Source organism: Cotesia glomerata, linkage group LG5, assembly GCF_020080835.1.
Source record: "Cotesia glomerata isolate CgM1 linkage group LG5, MPM_Cglom_v2.3, whole genome shotgun sequence".
NCBI lineage: Eukaryota > Metazoa > Arthropoda > Insecta > Hymenoptera > Braconidae > Cotesia > Cotesia glomerata.
Genome location: NC_058162.1, coordinates 18057767 through 18079052, shown reverse-complemented (window position 1 = coordinate 18079052; position 21286 = coordinate 18057767). Strand labels below are relative to the sequence as shown.

At 27.4% G+C, this 21286-nt stretch overlaps 1 protein-coding gene across 1 annotated transcript in view; it reads left to right on the top strand.

Annotated features, from left to right (window-relative positions):
* LOC123265791 (calcium-activated potassium channel slowpoke) overlaps positions 1-21286 on the top strand; it is a 400630-nt gene that overhangs the window by 202956 nt on the left and 176388 nt on the right. The window contains 3 exon segments of the mRNA XM_044729712.1: positions 4036-4188; positions 4878-5033; positions 14911-15023. Of these exon segments, the coding sequence (XP_044585647.1) occupies positions 4036-4188; positions 4878-5033; positions 14911-15023 (422 nt within the window).

The following is a 21286-nucleotide window of genomic DNA, read 5'->3' as shown; positions in this document are numbered from 1 at the left end:
AGTGTAAATTTTCTTGGCTCAAGAAAATATTAAGGAAGGTTGAAAATTTCTTGAATGAAGTCAAAGTTTTTTGAGCCAAGAACATTTTCTTGAGTCAAGAAAATTTTTTCTTGCTCCAAAATAATTTTCGTTTTCCTTAAAATTTTCTTGGCGCGAGAAATTCGTTTTTTGTGTGTAGATTCAAACAGGATCTTACGCCTTCATCTCCTCGGATGGTCCCCGCTATAGTTACTGACCATTGCACTAAAGCTTGCTAACAGAGCTGTTGAATAGAGAGTCATATCAAACTGAAATGACATGGACCCGGACAATCTCTAGTCTCATTCTGTTCAAAGATTGCACGAGAGATTAAGAGCAGGGTTTTTCTTTGCCTGAAATCATGTGGTGGTTCATTCGTCTTGTCAGAGATATCATTAGGTAGGAAATGCCATTTAAAGTTCATAGAGTATTCAATTTGGTGACATATGTGGCTTGACAATTTCAAACCCATTGAATAAACTATTTATTGATCACGTAATTTGAGCTTAAATCCTAGTCTAGGTTATCGTAATTGTATTTACAATGATAATATATTTACATACTAAATTAATTATATGCACAATAAAAAAAAATTAGCTACTATTTCTCAAATCAATAGAACGTCAACTATATATACTTGTGTATGTGTATACTTAGGGCATGCTTTTGATGAATGTTTTTATAACCAAACCAAATCTTACACTGATTACTAACATTCATTCTTTGCTATTGACGTGCACATATAAAATATTTTTGAGATAATCTATTGTTGTACCATTCTATATTTTTTACGATTTATACCTTACAATTCAAACTTGATTTTTGGAAAAAAAGTTTAGATCTGCTCAGATTTGGTTTTATTTGCATTTTGGTCATGTCTGTACAGATCTGATTATACTCCACCAACTGTGATCTATTTCAAATTGAATCTGTTTCATGATTCAATTAGTCAGCTTGGTGGTTATTTCAATTTAAGGTTCAACTAATGCAAACTTCGGGACAGCTAACTCGGTTTAGATTAAAATAACTCAAACAAAACAAATCAATTCGTATACGAGTTATTATAACAAATCCAGCCAAAACGACTTGAGAGAAAATGAGTCAAGAATTGATGAATGGACTTACAAATAGTTCTCAATTAGATTTTTTAAATAATTATAATTGTTTTTTAAAGAGTGGAGGCTTCGTTCCTACACTCCATATTCTTGTCTTCTTTTAAAATGAAAGTAAGGAGAATTGGAAAACAGTAACACGAGAAAATAGTGAAGGGAATGGGATCTGTTTTGACAGGACTTAATTTTATATCGAATTGTTTTGACTAAAGTTGTCAAAGACCAAGTTATTTTGACTGGCTCTTTCGGCTGTTATGGAAAACAAATATAATCGATATAGAATATTGCCAATTTTCTTCTTAAAGTTCCCTGTAAAACCGCGACTGATTTTAGTTGGAATAGGAGCATAGTTTTTATTACAAAAAAATTTCATTTTCACTGAATTAAGTTCTGGGAGAAATTAAGTCTAAGCAGATCTCAACTTTTTTATGGCGTGTTTTTCTTTAACCAAATAACTTCTGTAAAAACTCGAGAAATTTGTTGTCACTTATTCCGAACATTTGCTTATTGTTTCCACCTCACCATTGCCTATTACATTTGTCTACCAATACCAACCAATTACATCATAAAAACTCTAAAAACTTGAATAGTATTTTTTCATCATGATAAAAATGTAGTACACAAAATCAAGGTATGTTCTTATGGATCCATGCCTGCTGTCAACCCAAGTGGGTAAGTGTTCGTGTCTCTTTCCTTTTTTTTTTATCTCTTTTCTGTATTATTAAGCCTGATATCTAAGGATCGTATTAGTACGTAGTTGTTAACATAGAAGTGCACTTAGTTGAAATTTTTAGTCATGTAGACATTATTTTGTTACAATATGTAATATCGTTATTTCCAAAATTCATAAATTTGCATCTAAGATTTTTCTGTTCCTTTTGTATTATACCTTAACAACTGTTTGAGTAAGGTTTACTTGATTATTAAACAGTTTATATTTATGTGATTAAAAAACAATCAATTGCCACTTTTACAGGATCTGAGTCAAGAGCTTAGATACGATAAATTAATTTTTCGAGTCTTTTCCATTAAAATTAATATCACGCATAAACTTTGCTTTAAAGGAATGTTTTCTAGAAAAGAAAATTAAATATTTACAGAATCAAAATCTATTGTTCGATTGAAAACTGAATAGTTTTTATGACGAACAGCTACAGTGGGTTTGATTTCAAAACTATTGACTTACTTTTTAAGATCGCGTATTTAGTAATTGTAAGAAAAAAACAAAAGATATATAGTGAAATTTGAGCTTTCAAACTTGTTATTTATTGGTCATTAGATGATAAAGAGATTTTATTCAAAATTAAGAGTTCTTTTATTGTATTTTAGGTGCGCTAAGTACAAATCGAGTACATAAACAATTTCGAAGATTGTTGAGGGAATAAGCGGGTCTGCTGAGTCATGAGACGATAATTCTTTTTACCCTGAAAATTTGATCGGCAGAAATATTTTCTATTATTTTTTGATAATTTAATTTTGTCGAAATTTATACGGTCATAGTTAAAGTTATCTAAAGAACGATATATTTGGCTTTGATCACTTATCTTCTCACTAATCTTATCTGAAAAATCTTATCTTTTATAGAAATTTTTATTCTATTTTTTTCTAATAAAATCAATGTAAATTTGGCTTTACAGAGGAATTTTTCTTTACTTGTCCTCTGTATATTTATACGCCCTCTTCATTTGAGTACGACGCATATGACTGCGCATAGAGGAATAAAATTTCGAACTCGTGCGGATGCAAGGAGATGTCAAGTAAAGGGAGAATAGTTCTGGCCTGATGGGTTAACTATAGGGAGATTCCACTGTAAATAAAATTTTTCTTTCAGGAATTTTTTAATAATAATAATTATAAGAGCTCAAATAATAATAGGTATCAGTTATCGGGTATAAAAAAATGGTAGATTTTTTCAAGTCAATCTTATAGCTACTTAGTTAAATCAAGTAGTAACACTTGGTTTTATAAATCTTGTGAAAAAGTAAATTAGTACAAACAAATAACGGAGCCAAAAAATGAATTATGATATTAATGATTTTAAGTAAATTCAAAAAATTATGACAAGATTTATCAGTTGTCGTTCTAAGATCATTATTCGTTTGTTGGTTAAAAATTAATATTTTTTCTACTAAACTTTTAAACTAATCAATTGTTATGAAGAATAGTCCTATCTGATATGTTTGATAAAAATGAGAGGCCTGGATGATTTTAATCGATAAGGCTCTACTAAAATACTCGATTCGGTATTTACTATAGTAAATAAGTCACGAATTCAAATGTTCAGCTTAAAGCGACCGAAATTTTTTATTTTAAACATATAAGTATCGAAAATATCTATAATTGATTATTATTTCAAGTTTTTCTCAACACTTTGATATTACTTGTTTGCCCTTCACCCACAGTAGTTCTATTTGCATGCTGTAATAATGCTTCGCGTTTCTAATACGATAACTCTAATAGTAGTTTCAAAGTAATATATGGAAAAGCTTTACACATTATTAGAACTACACACATAATATCGCATTTATCAATAGCATATATTTTTATAAATGATGTAATTCTATATGATAACGCAAAAACTGTTCAGCCTTCGGTAATTTGATAGAGCTTTTATTTTCGACCTCCATCAAGTTTTATTATCTGGAGGTCAATATTAAAAAGTGTAATGTAAACGATTTCGGTTAGATTTTATTGTTTTGTTCAATACTTAACAATCACTCAAATAATTTTAATCAAATGCAACTTTGAATTTAAAATATATTTTAAACTAGAAGTTCTGAATTAAAATCGATTCATCGAGTTAAAATTTTTCGGCACTCTCATATTCCATAAAATAATTCATATATCATTTTTAATAGGGTATAATAAATTCGAATCGATAAATTGATTACGTAACTGTTTTTAGGTTCATGAAGCTGACGCCTGTCTGGTCCTTGCTAATAAATATTGTCAGGATCCCGATGCCGAAGATGCCGCTAATATTATGCGAGTTATCTCTATTAAAAATTATTCTGATGATATACGAGTTATCATCCAACTAATGCAGTATCACAATAAGGTAATGCTAATTATTGTTAGTTTTTTTATTTGACTGTAAATAGAGATCGATACAATGGATTATACTGAAGAACATCATTCTCAGAATAATACGGAAATTATACCTGTGTTTAATTATTTAAGATGTGGTTAAAATCAAGTAAAAACTTTTAATCAACTATTATGATTATATTTTAGTTAAAAAATAATTTATTAATGCTTCAGTAGCAATTTTAGGCAAGATTAGTACCAAAAGTAGGATATAGAGATACAGCATATAGCTTTTCTAATTAAAAATTGCTCAAACCCGCGATAGGGTTAATTACTGCTTTGTTACGCACTTAAAATTGATCAAGCCCGTTGACGCGATGAATAATTAATCGATGAATAATTTATAATTTTCTAAGATTTTAAAAAGTCGCTTTGGGACTCAATTTGCGTTAGAAACATGTCGGGAAAAACCTTTCGGATATGGTCCGATAAATTATAACTCATGACTAATTTTGCTATTTTGCTATTCGAAAATATGTAAAATCATTTAGAGATGGAAAAAATTTACTTATTAATTCCTCTTGAAAAAGATATTAATGTTTTAAGATATGATCGTGAATAAAATATTCATAGCGTGAGCGCGAGCGGGTTGTTATCATTTTTTTGAACAATTTAAAACTTTAAAGTCAACGATAAATTTATTATACCAATATTTTTTAGGCCTATTTATTAAACATTCCATCATGGGACTGGAAGCAGGGGGATGATGTGATCTGTTTGGCAGAACTCAAGTTGGGATTTATAGCACAATCATGCTTAGCACCGGGATTTAGTACTATGATGGCAAATCTATTTGCTATGCGATCCTTTAAGACGGTCAGTATAATCGTCCTTTCATTAATTTTTTGAAAATATTATTATTATCTGTGCATGTGTGAACGTCGTGACGTCAATATTAAATTACACAATTTGTTTCGAATCCACAGTGATAGTTTCATTTTCAGTGATATATAATATCCAATAAACGAAATATTTATAAGAATTTATAATAATAATAATAATAATAATAATAATAATAATAATAATAATAATAATAATAATAATAATAATATTAATAATAATAATAATAATAATAATAATAATAATGATAATAATAATAATAATAATAATAATAATAATAATAATAATAATAATAATAATAATAATAATAATAATAATAATAATAATAATAATAATAATAATAATAATAATAATAATAATAATAATAATAATAATAATAATAATAATAATAATAATAATAATAATAATAATAATAATAATAATAATAATAATAATAATAATAATAATAATAATAATATCAATTTTCATGGTTATCTACACTGATCAGTAGAAAATTTTTAAAAATCTGAAATAACGCGCTTCGTTTAATTCATCGAGTCTGAAAGTTAAATATAATTGTTTCCTATATTTTCAATTTATTTGGGTCATTGCATGAAAACTGTTTAATATATAAGAGAAATAAATTCAATGCGTAGAATGTGTTACATTAATCATTGATTTTGTTTTTCGTTAATGTGGATTATTAAGATAAAAAATTTGAGTTTTATGGATGGTTGTATAGAAATTGCATCACTCTCACGAAAATCTTCTCAATATTTTCTTAACCCGTCAGTGGGGGTCCAGTGGACCTCAGCCGAAATTGATCACTATCAAATAAACAGACATTTCTAAACATGTTGATGGAAAGTTATTTACTCAGTATCGGTTAAGAATGTAGAGAAGCTATTTGTATCTTGGAAATTTACGATGTAAAGCAATCATAAGTTTGGAATAGTAACTTTTGTTCTTCATGTCTTTTTTCTTAAACCGAGACAACGCAGTCTTTAGTCAAGCTGCCAATTTGTAGTGTATATCCCGAAGTCCTTATTAAATGCAACTATAGACCGTTACTGATTCAATATTCAAATCTATTCAACAAGGCTATACACTAAATTTAATACATATTTGTTCTTAGCTAACATTCTGTAATCGAAGTTCTAATCCACATAGGTAGTCGCAGCGTTCTGGTTTATCATGCCTTACATCTTCTTTCACAAAAACCACAATCAAATATTAGCTATCAAATTTCTCGTACCAATATCTGATGGCCTTTTTTATAGCATTTAGTATTTTTCCGTAAAAATAATTCTTCCTTAATTAAGCCATATTTAACAGCGCTATCAACATCTTATCTGATAGATAACCTAAGAAATTCTTGCAAAATTATATTTTATCTAAAAATTATATTTTACTTCAATTGCACGGCTCATTATGCGAAGCGGTTGAGGTAGTGCTTTACTCTCAACACGTCAAGGTCTAACAATTTTGTAGTGTTAAAATGCCTTTATCACAATCATATTGCACTTATACGATAATATGAGTAGCTGTATATCAAAAGAACACTTCAAATAATCCGTCTCATATTTTTTAAGAAATCATTTTATGTTACTCCTTACAAAAAAAAAAAAAAAGTGGATGTTCAAATATCTGTATGTAATTATTTTTGTGTAATTCAGATAACAGTCGAAGAAATTTATGTATCAAGATCAAAGTTTTTTTTTTTTTTTTTTTTTTTTTTTTTTTTTAATATCTTTATAATTGAATTAACTGTTTTTGTACTGCAGATTCCTGTATAATTCATATTTTTGAGAAAAAAAAACACAGTTATAAAAATCTCAGGATCTTTTAAGATCAGTACAAGGTAGTATACAAAAAGATTGAGCCAAAGTTTTAATGTCGATTGTCATTTTTGACGATTTTCAAAAATTCAAAATATGGCATTTTTCAAAATTTTTTTCCAAAATTTTTTTTTCAATAGCCCCAAGTGTCCCCTTTCAAACAAACGCAAAGCCATTTCAATATCTATAATAAAGTTCAAGATATTACAAAAACAAAATTGAAAAACTGGAAAAATCGCGAAAATTTCAATTTGCATAACTTTTGAAAAAAATTTTTTATCACGTTGCTGCACCATGACCGATTTGTTGCAGCTGCAGGAAAATCTTGTTGCTGCAATAGGATTTTTTCCTGTTAGTGCAACATGGCTGCCTCCTTTTGCAGCAACAGTAAATTTTTTTCCGTGTAGAAAGTTTCAACTTTCAAAGAAAACTATTTATTTTTCCATTATTTCATTGGAGTTTTCTATCTTAAGTTAGTTTCAAATGAGGATAGATTTTCAGTGGTTGTGGTTAGCTACCAATACGTTGTGAATCATCAGGTTCCAGAGTTAATGTCAGTATTGCATTATGATTCTGTTGAGACATTTTATTGGGGAAGAGCAGAGGCCTCATAATGAGCAAGTATTACCTTCGTAGTTCCAAATGTCGATTTGCTTCAGAGGATGAGCACAAGCTTTACCACCTAGTTGCTGTCTGTTTTTAACTTGAGTAAATTTTTTTTTCAATAGAACAATATTTACCAATACATTTTTCGTGCATTTTTTTTTGTCCGAGTAAATAAAGTAAAGACTTCTTGATTAAGATTATATTATTAATGAGGGTTATGCAGATACTGAAAAAAATGCGCTGATACAACAATGAACAGGAATGTAATGATCAATTGCTACAAAAAATCTTAATTGTGAACGCAACAAATTAAAGTTTTTAAGGGTAAAAAAAATTATGTTGTTACTTCATCAACTAAATTAACTTGAAAAATATAGTGATAAATGTCTAGGTAAAAGATACTTGTGATACAATGAAAAATTTCCAATTTTATCAATAAATTTTCATGTTAATAATTATACAAGTACATTTCCATTGAAATTAAAAAAAAAAAAATGGTAAATTTTACCACAAAAAAATTAAAATGAAACATTTTAGAACAATTAGATCTTATTTCATTGTAGGTGGATCTAAGGTCTACTTTAATATGATTAAATGATTTAACTATATTTTAAACATTTTTAATGAAAAAATTTTTTGATATAGACATGCTAAGCTAAATATAGCTTGGTCTGATCATATATGATCATGTCAAATCTGATTCGAACTTATTAAGTTATATTGGAGCATATCAATTCATGTCAAGTTTGATAGGGTCTAATATACCCATATACATGAAAAGAAAATTGAAGGAGTTTTTACTATTTTGCTATCGTAATTTTTATTTAATAAAATAGTAACGGTGGACTGTACTTTTCATTTCTTAATTTTACAATCTACTATTATATTGTAAATTTTATCTAACAAACAAGACTAGGAAGAGACTTAATAAGTCGAATACTACAGAACAAATTATACAAGATGTGTTAGTGAACTTTACCATTCACCTATTGTAAAAATTTACAGTCAGTTTTTTTAAAAGAAATTTTAGGGTGGGAGAAAGATAGGAAGTTGGACTAATTGGTATCTTTGCAGTAACCGGAATAAGAATTCGGAATTTTCGTCCGATCCGGGAATCGAATCCAGAACCTCTTAGTTGGTAGCTAAAGACTCCCTCTACGCTATTTGAGGTAAACTACTATTGACGTCCTTCAGAATTTACATAAACTGAATTTACATAATCAGACAGCCCAGACTGGGAGTCTAGCGCTGTGCACGGTCATCACTCACACTAATTGAAAAACATTCAAATTCAACTATTGACCAATCGTTATTGTATTAAGATTAATACTCACACAGTTATGAGAATATGAAATAATGCAACACTTACGTACACTTATTAAGTATTTATTAAGGGCTTTATAAATCACAGCGTTCTGTGATCCGTCGAGAACTAACTGGATACGGATAAGGGGCTTTTAACGGGTAATGATCACTCCGTTACACCCTTTTTTCGAAAATTTTCAATTTTCTTAGCGGTAAGTTAAGCCCGAGCCAGACTTGGACCCATCGTCATCTCCTGTCTGGGTGGATTAAAATACGTGATGATTGATGGTCAACCGGTGAGCATAAGCATGTAGCCCCCTCTCCGTTCTACTATTTGAGACTCTTGATTTTCCGAATTTTCTCGGAGTGCTTAAGCGCCAAAGAATTGAAAATTTGCAATGTCTCAAACGACACTATTATTTATACATTTACACGATTATTGATCAAATATCAAACATATTAAATAAAGTTAAATTATTTACGTATACTAAACTCATAGGCCTTATTATTCTACTACAACTTAAATGTTTAATTTTTTTTTAATTTAATATTAAAAAAATGCATTTTTGTGTTTATATTATTTCATATAAAATGTACTTGAATGATAATAACATCAAGATTTATGGAGAGAACTTATTAATGAATGAAAAAATTTAGAGTCTGACGTGTAGTGTGTCGGAAATCATACGATAAAAATGACAATGCGTATAATTGTGATCATACACCTGTGAAAATAATCTTTAGAGTCAGCCTATTTTTTTATATTTTATTCAAAATTATTCATTTGTAGTACTTAAGTGACATTTTTATCATCCTGACAAACTTAATTTTGTTGCATTAACGAAAACTATTTTATTCTCATACTCCCGTCATGTGTCATAACCACAAATTTTTTTTGTCAGTAAATAAATCACTGTGGAAATACAAATACATACACACTTGTACATATATGTATAAATCTATATATATATATATATATATATATATATATATATATATATATATATATATATATATATATATATATATATATATTCGCGCGTATAATTAAGACATAGTTGGTTGATTGGAACCAGTCACCCGATATATACAGGCATGGCAGAATGACTACCTTCGTGGAACAGGAATGGAGATGTACACCGAGACACTGAGCCCTACCTTCATCGGAATGCCCTTTGCCAAAGCCACCGAGTAAGTCGCTTCCTCGACCAAACAAAAATCATTTTAACAGAATTATGTAAAGGCTCTGATTCAAGAGACGAGATTTTGTTTGTATTAATGCCTCATATTTTCGCTCATTTCTTCCTATCAGAACTTTCTAACCTTTAATAACTTTTTTTTTTCTAAAATTTATCCAGTAAGCATAAATATTTTAATGTTTGACCGGTTTTTTTAAGCAAACTAATAATTTACATATATTCAATTTTTTATAGAACTAACAATCTGTATATGGGGCAAGAGTTGACTTTTTGCTTTGAATTTTTTTTAGAAAGACATCAGAATGGCGTAATATTTAATCGAATTTTTTAATTATTTCAAGGAATTATTCAACCATAGATTCTATTTCAGTATGAATTATTAAAATTCGCTATTAACTCATTTATACCATTAATTCGGTTACTTTACAAATATATTTATTAATAAAAAAAAAATGTAATTACTGTGCATAAGTAGAAGTCCATTAAATAAAAAAGTTTTTTTTTTTAACTTTTACCAACTATATTAATCAATTTCGAAACTTGATTAGCACCTCGTATAATAAAAAAATAACGATGACTGCTGCAAAACGCCTCAAAATCATTTTATCTGGTCAGGAGATATCGTGATAGAAAAATATGCAAACAAAGAGTTTTCTACACTCAGAGAAAAAATCAGTAGCTGCAACTACAAAAAAATAGTGATATACGAGGATAAATATTTTTCTTGAGTTACGATAACAAATTAGTTTTAGTTAATGCAACAATTAAATTTAGTTCCAATAACTATTGTGTAGGTAATTCCAACTATTTTTTCGTTAATATAACTGACGAAAAATAGTTGTATCGAACTCAAAAAAATTGTTAATATAAGTAAATCCTAATTGTTAAATTAACTACGATTTTTTTTTAACTTTACAAAATTTTCAACGTTACCAAGACTACAAAATAATACTTAACATAAACATCATTTGATAATTCCTTATGAAAATGATGTTTAGTTACAGCAACTACAGTAGAATTGTTCAATGAACTACGTATAGTTAGCTACGAAAACAACTAATTTTCATTCACCAGTACAATAAAATTATAGCTAACCTAACGAAAAAAATTTAGTTGTTATCACTATGAAAATTTAGTTGTTACCAAGAAAAACTAATAGTTTGTTAATATGCAGTAGTTTTACTAATGTGCAGACATTATTGCTTCAAAATTATTCAGAAAAAAAATTTTTTTTTAGTGCACACATATTTTTTTCGTTAAGACAGATTTGAGCGAGGATAATGTGAATTTTGGTCAAATTTGTTTCACATACATACTTAACTTTAGTGTACTACCTACGACACTCTAAAATAATTACTTTTCTATTCACTCTACGCAAGATTCGAACCTAAATCCTACGCACGCGAGACCGACGATATACCGCAACGCTACGCGGCCGATTGGCATCAACCTACCTCATTTAACTTATAAGTTAGATCTAACATTTCAACTATACTCACTTAGTTAAAATAACAAAATTAATTTAGTTACGGTAACTATTTTTTTTTCTCACAAATTCACCTCCAGCATTTGAAGAAATTGACACATCATGCTAAAAAAAAGTTATTTTGAAGTGTGTAGCATGTAACTTAAATAGTTTAGAGTGATAATAAATAGTTTCAAGTGTCTAATATAAAATTACAATCTTAAGAAACTGTAATCATAATGTACAAACAATTATCTGTCTTAGCAAAGTATATTTAAATATATTTTGTGTTTAATCAATGAGCATAAAATTAAGAATAAGTAGAATGTTAAGATTTGGTTACTACGGATAAACAAAAATAATGCTTTTCTTAATATAAGTATATTATTATTATCATTATTATTATTTCTTTGTGATGAAAATTGTGTTTATTGTAAGAGTAAAATTATAATTAAATTTGATGAACAAGATTTAATTACTTTTGCTTAATGTATGATTTTTTTAAAATAAACCACATTATATGCTATAAAACATCTAATCAGGACAAAATTTTAAGCCATTTTTGACATTAAAATCGCGATTTGTATTCGACAGCTTTAAGAATTTCATTCAGTCATTTTGGTAGTTTAGTTTGCTATTGGAATCTAAGAAAAGTGTAATGCTAAAGGGTAAGTCCGTACCTGTTAGCAGGATGCATTTTTTAATATGTATCTCTCAATTTTTTTTAGCAAAATTTCTTACCCTCTGTTAGTCGCTTTTATGTTTTTGTGTGTCTTCTGGAGTACATCTATTTAAAATCAAAAGCTAAATTTGTTCCAGTCAGCCAGTTGAACTTAAAATTTATAACTATACGGTGAATTTTCAACTTTTCCAAGTATTATAGAATTATTATTTTAAAATAAAAACATTTAGTCACAATAAGAAATAGATTAATTTTAAATTGATTTTTCATAGCTCAAATTAATATTACTATCGTAAAAAATTGAAGTGAGAAATTTTTTAAGTATAATTTAATCTTAACTTAAGTCAGTCATAAGAGCTCTATTGAGTCGGTGTTTAGTAATTAAGGTTTCTCGTAGATACTTGGAAAAATATATTTATTATGAACTAACAGCGATCCTAACTTAACCCTGAGATTAAAAAAAAATTCGACCATATCTGGATTCAAAAAAATAAAAATTTTTTTTTCTAAAAAATCTTCAAATATTAATCTGTGCTCCAACAGTTTTTATTCCTTTGTAACAACTTCATTTTTCTAGTAAATCAACTGTATTTTTCATCATACTAATAAATATAATTTACTTACAATAATTACTCATGTATGGTTCCAGTCTATTATGCTACTTAAGTTACTATAACTAAATATTTTTTATGTAAATAATTAGAAAATAACTTTATATTAATAATAAGATAGTCAATTAAACAACAAACTAGTAACTGCAACAAAATTTTATTGTTACATTTACAAAATTGGTTTGTTTCGTCGTTCAAGAAAAATTTTTATCTTCTTCTATCATTATTTTTTTGTAGTTACAGCTACTGATTTTTTCTCTGGGTGTACATAAAAAAACCATAGAAATAACTATATTTTTATTATTGATTGAAAGTTTGATAATACTGTTAACATAGTTTATATAATTATAATTTTTATTTGTATCTATATTTTACAAAAAAAAATTCATATTAATTAAATAGTTTTTATCACAGCTATGCTAAATTTTTTGCATTAACAAAAAAATTTTGGTAAAATAAGGATATAAATAAAAAATCGTAGTTAAATCAACTATTTTAAATTAGTTAAAAAAATATAGTTACCGTAACGATATTTTTTCAGTTAGTTTTAGTACTCTATAATATTTAACACAACTATTATACTTTTATTTTTTAATAATTATGTGAACAATAAATAGTTGCAATAACTATTTAAATTAGTTACGCCAATTAAATAAAATTAGTTAAAAAAGTATAGTTACTGCAACGATTTTTTTTCAATTGGTTTTAGTACCTTATAATATTTGATTCAACTACTCAATATTCGTTGCAGCTACTATACTTTTATCGAAGCGATGACTAAAAATAACTAACAAAATAATTTCAGTTACCTCAACTATTTTTTAATAGTTATGTGAACAATAAATAGTTGTAATAACTATTTTAATTAGTTACACCAACTGAATAAAAATAGTTGTCCCTTTGTAGTTGTGGCAACTGTTGGGATTTCTTTCAGTGTAGAAATAACTTTCAAGTTTGTTTTCAGATCAATTTATAACGAGTTACTTTTACAAATTGGATCGAATGCCGTGAACTGCATGGGAATTGGTTCGGGAAATTCAAAATTTCCTCAGAAGTTTTTTATCAATACGACTACCAGATTTTTAAGCATAAAGAGTAAATATGATTAGTACTAGAGAGATTTCGAGCAGACATGGCATTTTGTTTTTATATCTGGGTACTTATTATGACAGAATCATATATATTATGATATAAATCTCAGTTGAGTCTTTTATCTTTTCATTTTATAATACGGTTGTTCACAAATTCTATTATTAGAATTATTCGAAAATTCGATAGAAATCATGAAATTTTTAATTTTTTGCAACTTTAGAGACCCGAGACTTTCTAAATAGTAAACAATTTTGACCTCGCGTTTATGGAAATTTCGGAAAATCTCAATCTTGAAAACAGGTGGAGCTCTTCTTATGCACATGTATCAAAATCGCGAGTTTGATTATATTAACGGAAAAATTCCACTACTAAGATAAAAAAAAATGATGCACGATAACTTCATTTTCGGGAGATAGTTTTAAATAGATTACATTTGCTTTCGTCAATTAGTGGAACAGTTAAAATGTAGAAAACAAATTAAACCTCATAATTGCTGTATATTCTTATGTCAATATCTTTAGAAATACTATCTTCGATCTCTTGAATCGGAAATAAAGGGATAAAGCTTCGCCTCGCCTATGTCTATTACACTACGCTCCACTTTGCTGTAAAATATTATTGATATATACAGATATATACATATAAACGCATCATAATACTAATGTTTATATTGTATACTCTATTATATATAATAATAATTATTTATAATTGTAAAAAAAAGTCGTCTATGTGCCACACCTAATTGATGTAAACCACTCCTTAAAAGCTTCAGTATCTCCGTGTTTCACTATTGTTGATGAGCATAATTAAATAAGACTAAATGTTCATTAATCAATTGTCAGTTCGGTTGTATTGAATAGTATTGATATAATAGCTTGAGCTACAAAACTTTAGATACGCGCGAATGTTCACCATGCTCATTATATAAAAATAATATCTTAAAAAAGAAAAAAAATAAGTAAATAGAAACAAAACATTTATAATACTCATGTTATATGAATATAAAAAATAATAAAACAAGTTAGCCGCGGTTTTGAAAAGTTTTGATGACGTGGGTTGGTTGGTTGGTGTTTCAGTCGCCGGACACTCAGGCGTGGCAGAATGATTACCTGCAAGGCACAGGATGCGAGATGTACACGGAAACCCTCTCCCCGTCCTTTACAGGGATGACTTTTCCCCAAGCTAGCGAGTAAGTTCTCGCTGACAGCTGCCACACACTTGCAACAACAACTTACTGATTACTTACTCATACTTTTATATTTTTTTTAGTACAAATATTTTCTCTTTAGATATTGACTCACACTACACTTACCAATTTTTTGCCATGAAATAAATAACTTTTATCTATTTATTCTTACACAAATTACACATACACGGCATTTCTTTTCTCTTCTAATTTTTTTTTAAATATTCATTTTAAAACCCGTAGTGTAATCTAAAAAATTTTTTTGTGTTTAAGGCCCTGGGATAATTAATGTATCAAAATTTATTCGGGTTTTATTATATCCTCAGATTGTATGAATTTTCTCATATTAATTTTATTTACAGTAAATTGACATTCTTTCTTAATATATCTGTACTCTTTTTTAAAAAAGCTTGTTTTTCATGTTCTATTAGATTTATGGTTTGATTTAACGGGAGTCTTATTAAGATATTTACCTTTTCATACATTTATATAAAATATAGAAAGATGCTTAAAAAGAATCAGTATTTTCTTCTTTTTCAATTTGTATATATGTATAATTTTTTTATTTAAAATATATGCTTATCACAAAAAAAATTATTTTTATTTTTGGAATATTATCATTTTTTATTACACCGAAGGTATGGAAAAAAAAGATTAAATTGTTAAAAAATTTGTGTTGAACTATCAATACAAACTTTATTTGAGAAGCTGAAATTCAAAAGGATTGCCATACTCTTATTTTAGTAATAGTTTGGGACAAGCCTTGCCGAATAGAAATCTGGCTCAATGTTCTTAATCAAGAGCTAGCATATAGTTATCCACAGATTCGGTAGAATCTGGCGCCAAGTTCCGTTCAAAAATCCCGTTGTAAACGGAGCGCCAGACTACTGACTTTGTTTACTGTAAGCAGAACGGTTTTTTGAGGCTGCGAAATTTTATTTAATTCTACGGTACTTTTTTGACCTAATTTGTCAATTATAAGAGTAATTAATAATTTAATTTACCGTATTAATTAATTATATTCACTTATAACAATTTATTCACTTGAAATTATTAAATTTTATCAGCACATACTATAGTTCGCTCACAAATTTCAATCCTGACTTTTTTTTGATGGAGAAAGGTCAGCGTTACAGACTAGATAAAATAAAAATGTGTAGTAATCCTCCTATAGATAAGCAACTACAGTTAAAAAAAGTAATTCACAGCTTACATTTACGGCCGCCAGGGTGCACTGGAATTACATCTACATAAACTGTAGCTTCAAGGGGATAGTTTGCAGTAAAAAATGCTGCCAACGCGAGATTTAAGTTGGTACCAATTGTAAATTTTCATTATAATTACAAAAAATACTAAAATCCGAACAAAAACAGTTTCACTGTAAAAAAATCGCGCCAAGTCCACGTTCATAAGACTATTAGGAAAAAAAAATTTTTTATTTCTTTACAAAAAGATACAAAATAAAAAAATTAAAAAATCTAAGTAACCGATATGATTGTTTATGATTTTCGGAAATTAAAAAAAATTTTATTGTAAATTTAAAAATTAAAAAAAAATTTTTAGAACGTACTTGGTGTGCGTCATTGTGTATTTCAATTTTTTTAAAGTCCTAGTAAATAGATTTTACGAATTTCATTAAAAGTAAAATATTTTGCAACCACTCACACTAAATACGTTCTAAAATTTTTTTTTTAATTTTTAAATTTACAATAAAATTTTTTTTAATTTCCGAAAATCATAAACAATCATATCGGTTACTTGGATTTTTTAATTTTTTTATTTTGTATCTTTTTGTAAAGAAATAAAAAATTTTTTTTTCCTAATAGTCTTATGAACGTGGACTTGGCGCGATTTTTTTACAGTGAAACTGTTTTTGTTCGGATTTTATTATTTATGCTATATGTGGGATAAGTAGTAAATGATCTGACAGTCCCGTTGTTGCGACATGAGCGTAAGGTTTATGGAGCATTCGTATGAAGACGATTGTGGTAGATGTCGCTACGAGCCGTTAGGCGAGTTGCGACAACCACACGAGTCTTCATACGAATGTCTCATAAACCTTATAGCGAATGTCGTAATCACGACTGTCATATTTGCTTTTTATCCCACGTGTAGCATACAATACTTTTTACAACTACTGCTCTGGAACTTGAATTTGAGAGGAATATAATAATTTTAAAAATAATATTAAGGGTTAGGGCTGATCATTGTTGTCAGTGTATTATTTACATGAACGACAAAAAATTATTACTATCACAGCATGAGATGGCGTTTCAGTAGTCTCTAGTAAAATAAAAAAGAGTGAGTCGTGGGGTCATTTTTCTATAGTACCCGGGGAAAAAAAATTATATATTATTATATATAATTATGTATGAGTTTTGGCCATATGAAATTATATATAATTATACAAAAATATATAAAATGATACATAATTTTATATAATTATATATATTTATATAAAATTTTAAGTTAACAATTATGTATAATTAGATAAAATTATTTATAATTATACAAAATTATATAAAATTATAAGGTAAAAGCCCCAATAGATGATCATGTATCAGTATATGATCACTCCATGTATTTGTATACCTATATTTGTGAATATAGATATACAAATACATGGAGTGATCATATACTGGTACGTGATCATCTATTGGGGCTTTTACCTTACATAATTTTATATAGCTTTGTATAATTATATATAATTTTATATGATTATATCTTATGTTGGAGATATAATAACTTAGTAATATTCACACGTACACTACACATACACACACCGACGCGTCGATCTACTGCGCATGCAGTTGCACCGTAATTTGGTATAAGGTAAAAGCCCCAATATATGATCATGTACCAGTATATGATCACTCCATGTATTTGTATACCTATATTTGTGAGTATAGATATACAAATACATGGAGTGATCATATACTGGTACATGATCATATATTGGGGCTTTTACCTTACTTGAGTTATTACTTATTAGCACGTTGTCGAGTAAAGTCATTGCATTCTTTTCCAATCGTTGTAATTAGTTACTTAATAAATTCATACGTCGTTTATATTAAATCTTTCTCTATTATTATTTTTTTCCCCGGGTAGATAAGATTATATAAATTCATATATTTATACAAAATTATATAAAATTATACATAATTATATTAAATTTTATATATATTTATATAAAATTAGATCAAATTATACATAAATAGATATAATTTTATATAATTATATATAATTTTTTTTCCCCGGGTACACTGATAGAAGGATTTGTTTATAGTTAAAAAGATTTGTTAATATTTAACAAATCATTTATTTGAAGCCATTTGTTAGTCCTTAACAAATATTTCTTAGTATTTAAAAAGATTTATTAATATTTAATAAATGAATATCAGATTTATTAAATACAAACAAATCATTTTAAATACTAAGAAATATTTATTTAATAGTAAAAAATGGTCTCTAATAAATGATTTGTTAGCTATTAACAAATATTATTTAATACAAATAAATCCTTCTATCAGTGTAGTATAGCTTAGGCGGAATCCGTGCAGTTATGTTGTCTTTAACCGAACATGTGCGTTTATAAAACACATATAGTCAAGTATGCGATTATTGTGTACTTCGGAGATAACATACAGCGCTCGAAAAGTCAACTTCCAGAGCAAGTGTTGTAAAAAAGTTTTTTAAAATTCTATTTTTTTTTGGCAGATTTTTGCTCGAGAATTGTAGAAGAATTGCTGGATACACTCGACCAAGAGAATGAAACTTCAGAATTATTTTCTTGGTTCAAGAATTTTTTTCTTCATTCGTAATTTTTTTTTTTTTTTTTAGTGTACATTGAGAAAAAAGTATTTTGATAATCAGGATATCAGGTATTTTGATAATCAAAATACCACGTATTGTGATTATCAAAATATGTCTGTTCAAGACCTATACTCTGCGCAGTAAACTATAATATATGCGCTGTCACTGCCATTGACGTTTTAACACTGTCAGTCAGTTTATTTGATTTATGCACTGGTAAAAATAGAATTCAACTAATATTTATTATATTAGCTTGAAAAAAATTTATTATTACACTTTTAATTTTAATTTTAATTTGTTTTGTTAGCTTTATAAGTCAATTGATTTGTGCCAGTAAAGTGAGGTTATAAACATCTAATAGTCTGTTATATTGGTATACTGATAATCAGTATACCTAGGTATTGTGATAATCAGTAAACTTATTGTGATTATCAAAATATCACGTATTCTTAGTAGCACAATACCAAGTATTCTGATTATCAAAAAAAATATCCTTGGTAGCAAAATACTTTTTTCTCAGTGTATGTTTATGAATGAGAACTCGGCCGAGAAAAATATAAGATTTTGAGAGTCACAACATTTCTCGGTCGCTGTAGCAACGATTATTACAGTAACGAATTTCAGCTTCCCAATTTTCAATATGAAAAAATAATACATATTTTATATAGTTATAGCATACAAACTGCTTAACATACAATCCGTGATCCTTATTATGTACCTATATTTTTAAGCAAATATTTTTAGTAATAGAAAGAGAAAAAAAACACTGGTTCTAATATTTTTTGAACACTTCAGTATGGATGCATCTAGTAGAAAAATCTTTAAATTCTTTTAGTGAATTATTTATTACTGATGTGAAAATGTTTGATCTTATACCTGATTCTAGTAAAAATATGAATTGAAAAACGTAAATTTCACTGAACGCATTTTATGACATTTCTGACAAAACTTTCGTAAGCCATACTCAATAAAATTAATTATGTCACATGTTAAAAAAAACTTTCTGTACATTTTATGATTTTTTTTGTTTCCAATAATATATTTTATTTTTAAATTGGATTAACAGTCATTCGAACTTACATTCCTTTATTTTCCAAGGGTCAATTATATCTCCTTTGTCTTTATATTAGATAGTCTGATTTAATGCATTTTTTCAAAAATTTAATAGATTATTAGTTACTTTTCTTAAAAGAAAAAGATGGGCTTAGTTGATAATATCAATTTTGAAAACCATTTTGAAAATCTTATAAAGTTTTATACTGACAGGGCTATTGAATAGTTTACAGATTATTTTACTAAATGTTCTTAGCTAAAAAAACAAAATTATGTTTAGTGGTTAGAAATATCAAAAAATGAATAATAAACTTATTTCAATGCTTTATTCATTATTTCAGATTTGAAAAATAAAATAAAAGAATGATTTAGGTATTATGACTATTACAAACTTCATAACCACAATGCTCAAAGTACGCTTAATTTTATTTCTGTCTTTGATAATAGATTTGATATAAAACTTTATTAAAGATAAATTTTCAAATTGTAAACAATACAATAAATTATCTACATAAATTTCAAGAAGACAAACAAAAATATACATTTTAATAGTCTTTGTTGTTTAATTTTTGGAAGTCAATTCTTCTTTTCTCAAATATTTGTTAGTTATCATTGAAGCCCTTCTTAAATTATATGCACAAGCATGCTTGCTGTTCATTTGTCATAACAGCAAAATCTAAATTATTAATTCAACTTACTCCGGACGTTTTAAGCTGCATTGAGCTTATAAAAATTTTCAGAAGATACTTTAATTTTTGTTATCTTTTCATCATAGTAGTAGCAGCAATACCTAGTATTTGCGATATGGTGACAGCAATGATTAAAAACTATTTTAATAACTGATATTATCATAGGGTATAAGTCGTATTCGAAAAGTTATACTTTGTGTGTAGAATCCCGCATGGAAAAATATCTATGCGAAAAATATATGCAAATATATATTTTCACATATATTTTTTTTGCGCTAAATATATGTCCGCATATATGTTCACATATATGCGTGGATGTATGTTCACATATATGCGCGCATATAAATTCAATATATATGTTTAGAGATACACAGGAAAAAATTTAACTTGAATTAAGTAAATAATTTTGAAGAATTTAACTTTCTTGATTTGAGTAAAAAAATTCTCAAACTTAGAAATTTTTTTTTCAGTGTATGCTTACATATATGTCTAAATATATTTTAGCATGTATCTCTGCATATATGTCAGCATCTATGTGAAAAATATATGTTGACATATTTTTTTTTGCGTAAATATATGCGGCATATATATTATATATGCGATAAATTTTTGACATATATATTTCTCCATGCGGGAAAAACTAAAGATAAATACAAAGATGATTTCTAAAGTTATATTACAGGTCTTTAGATTACGCAGACGTAAATAAAT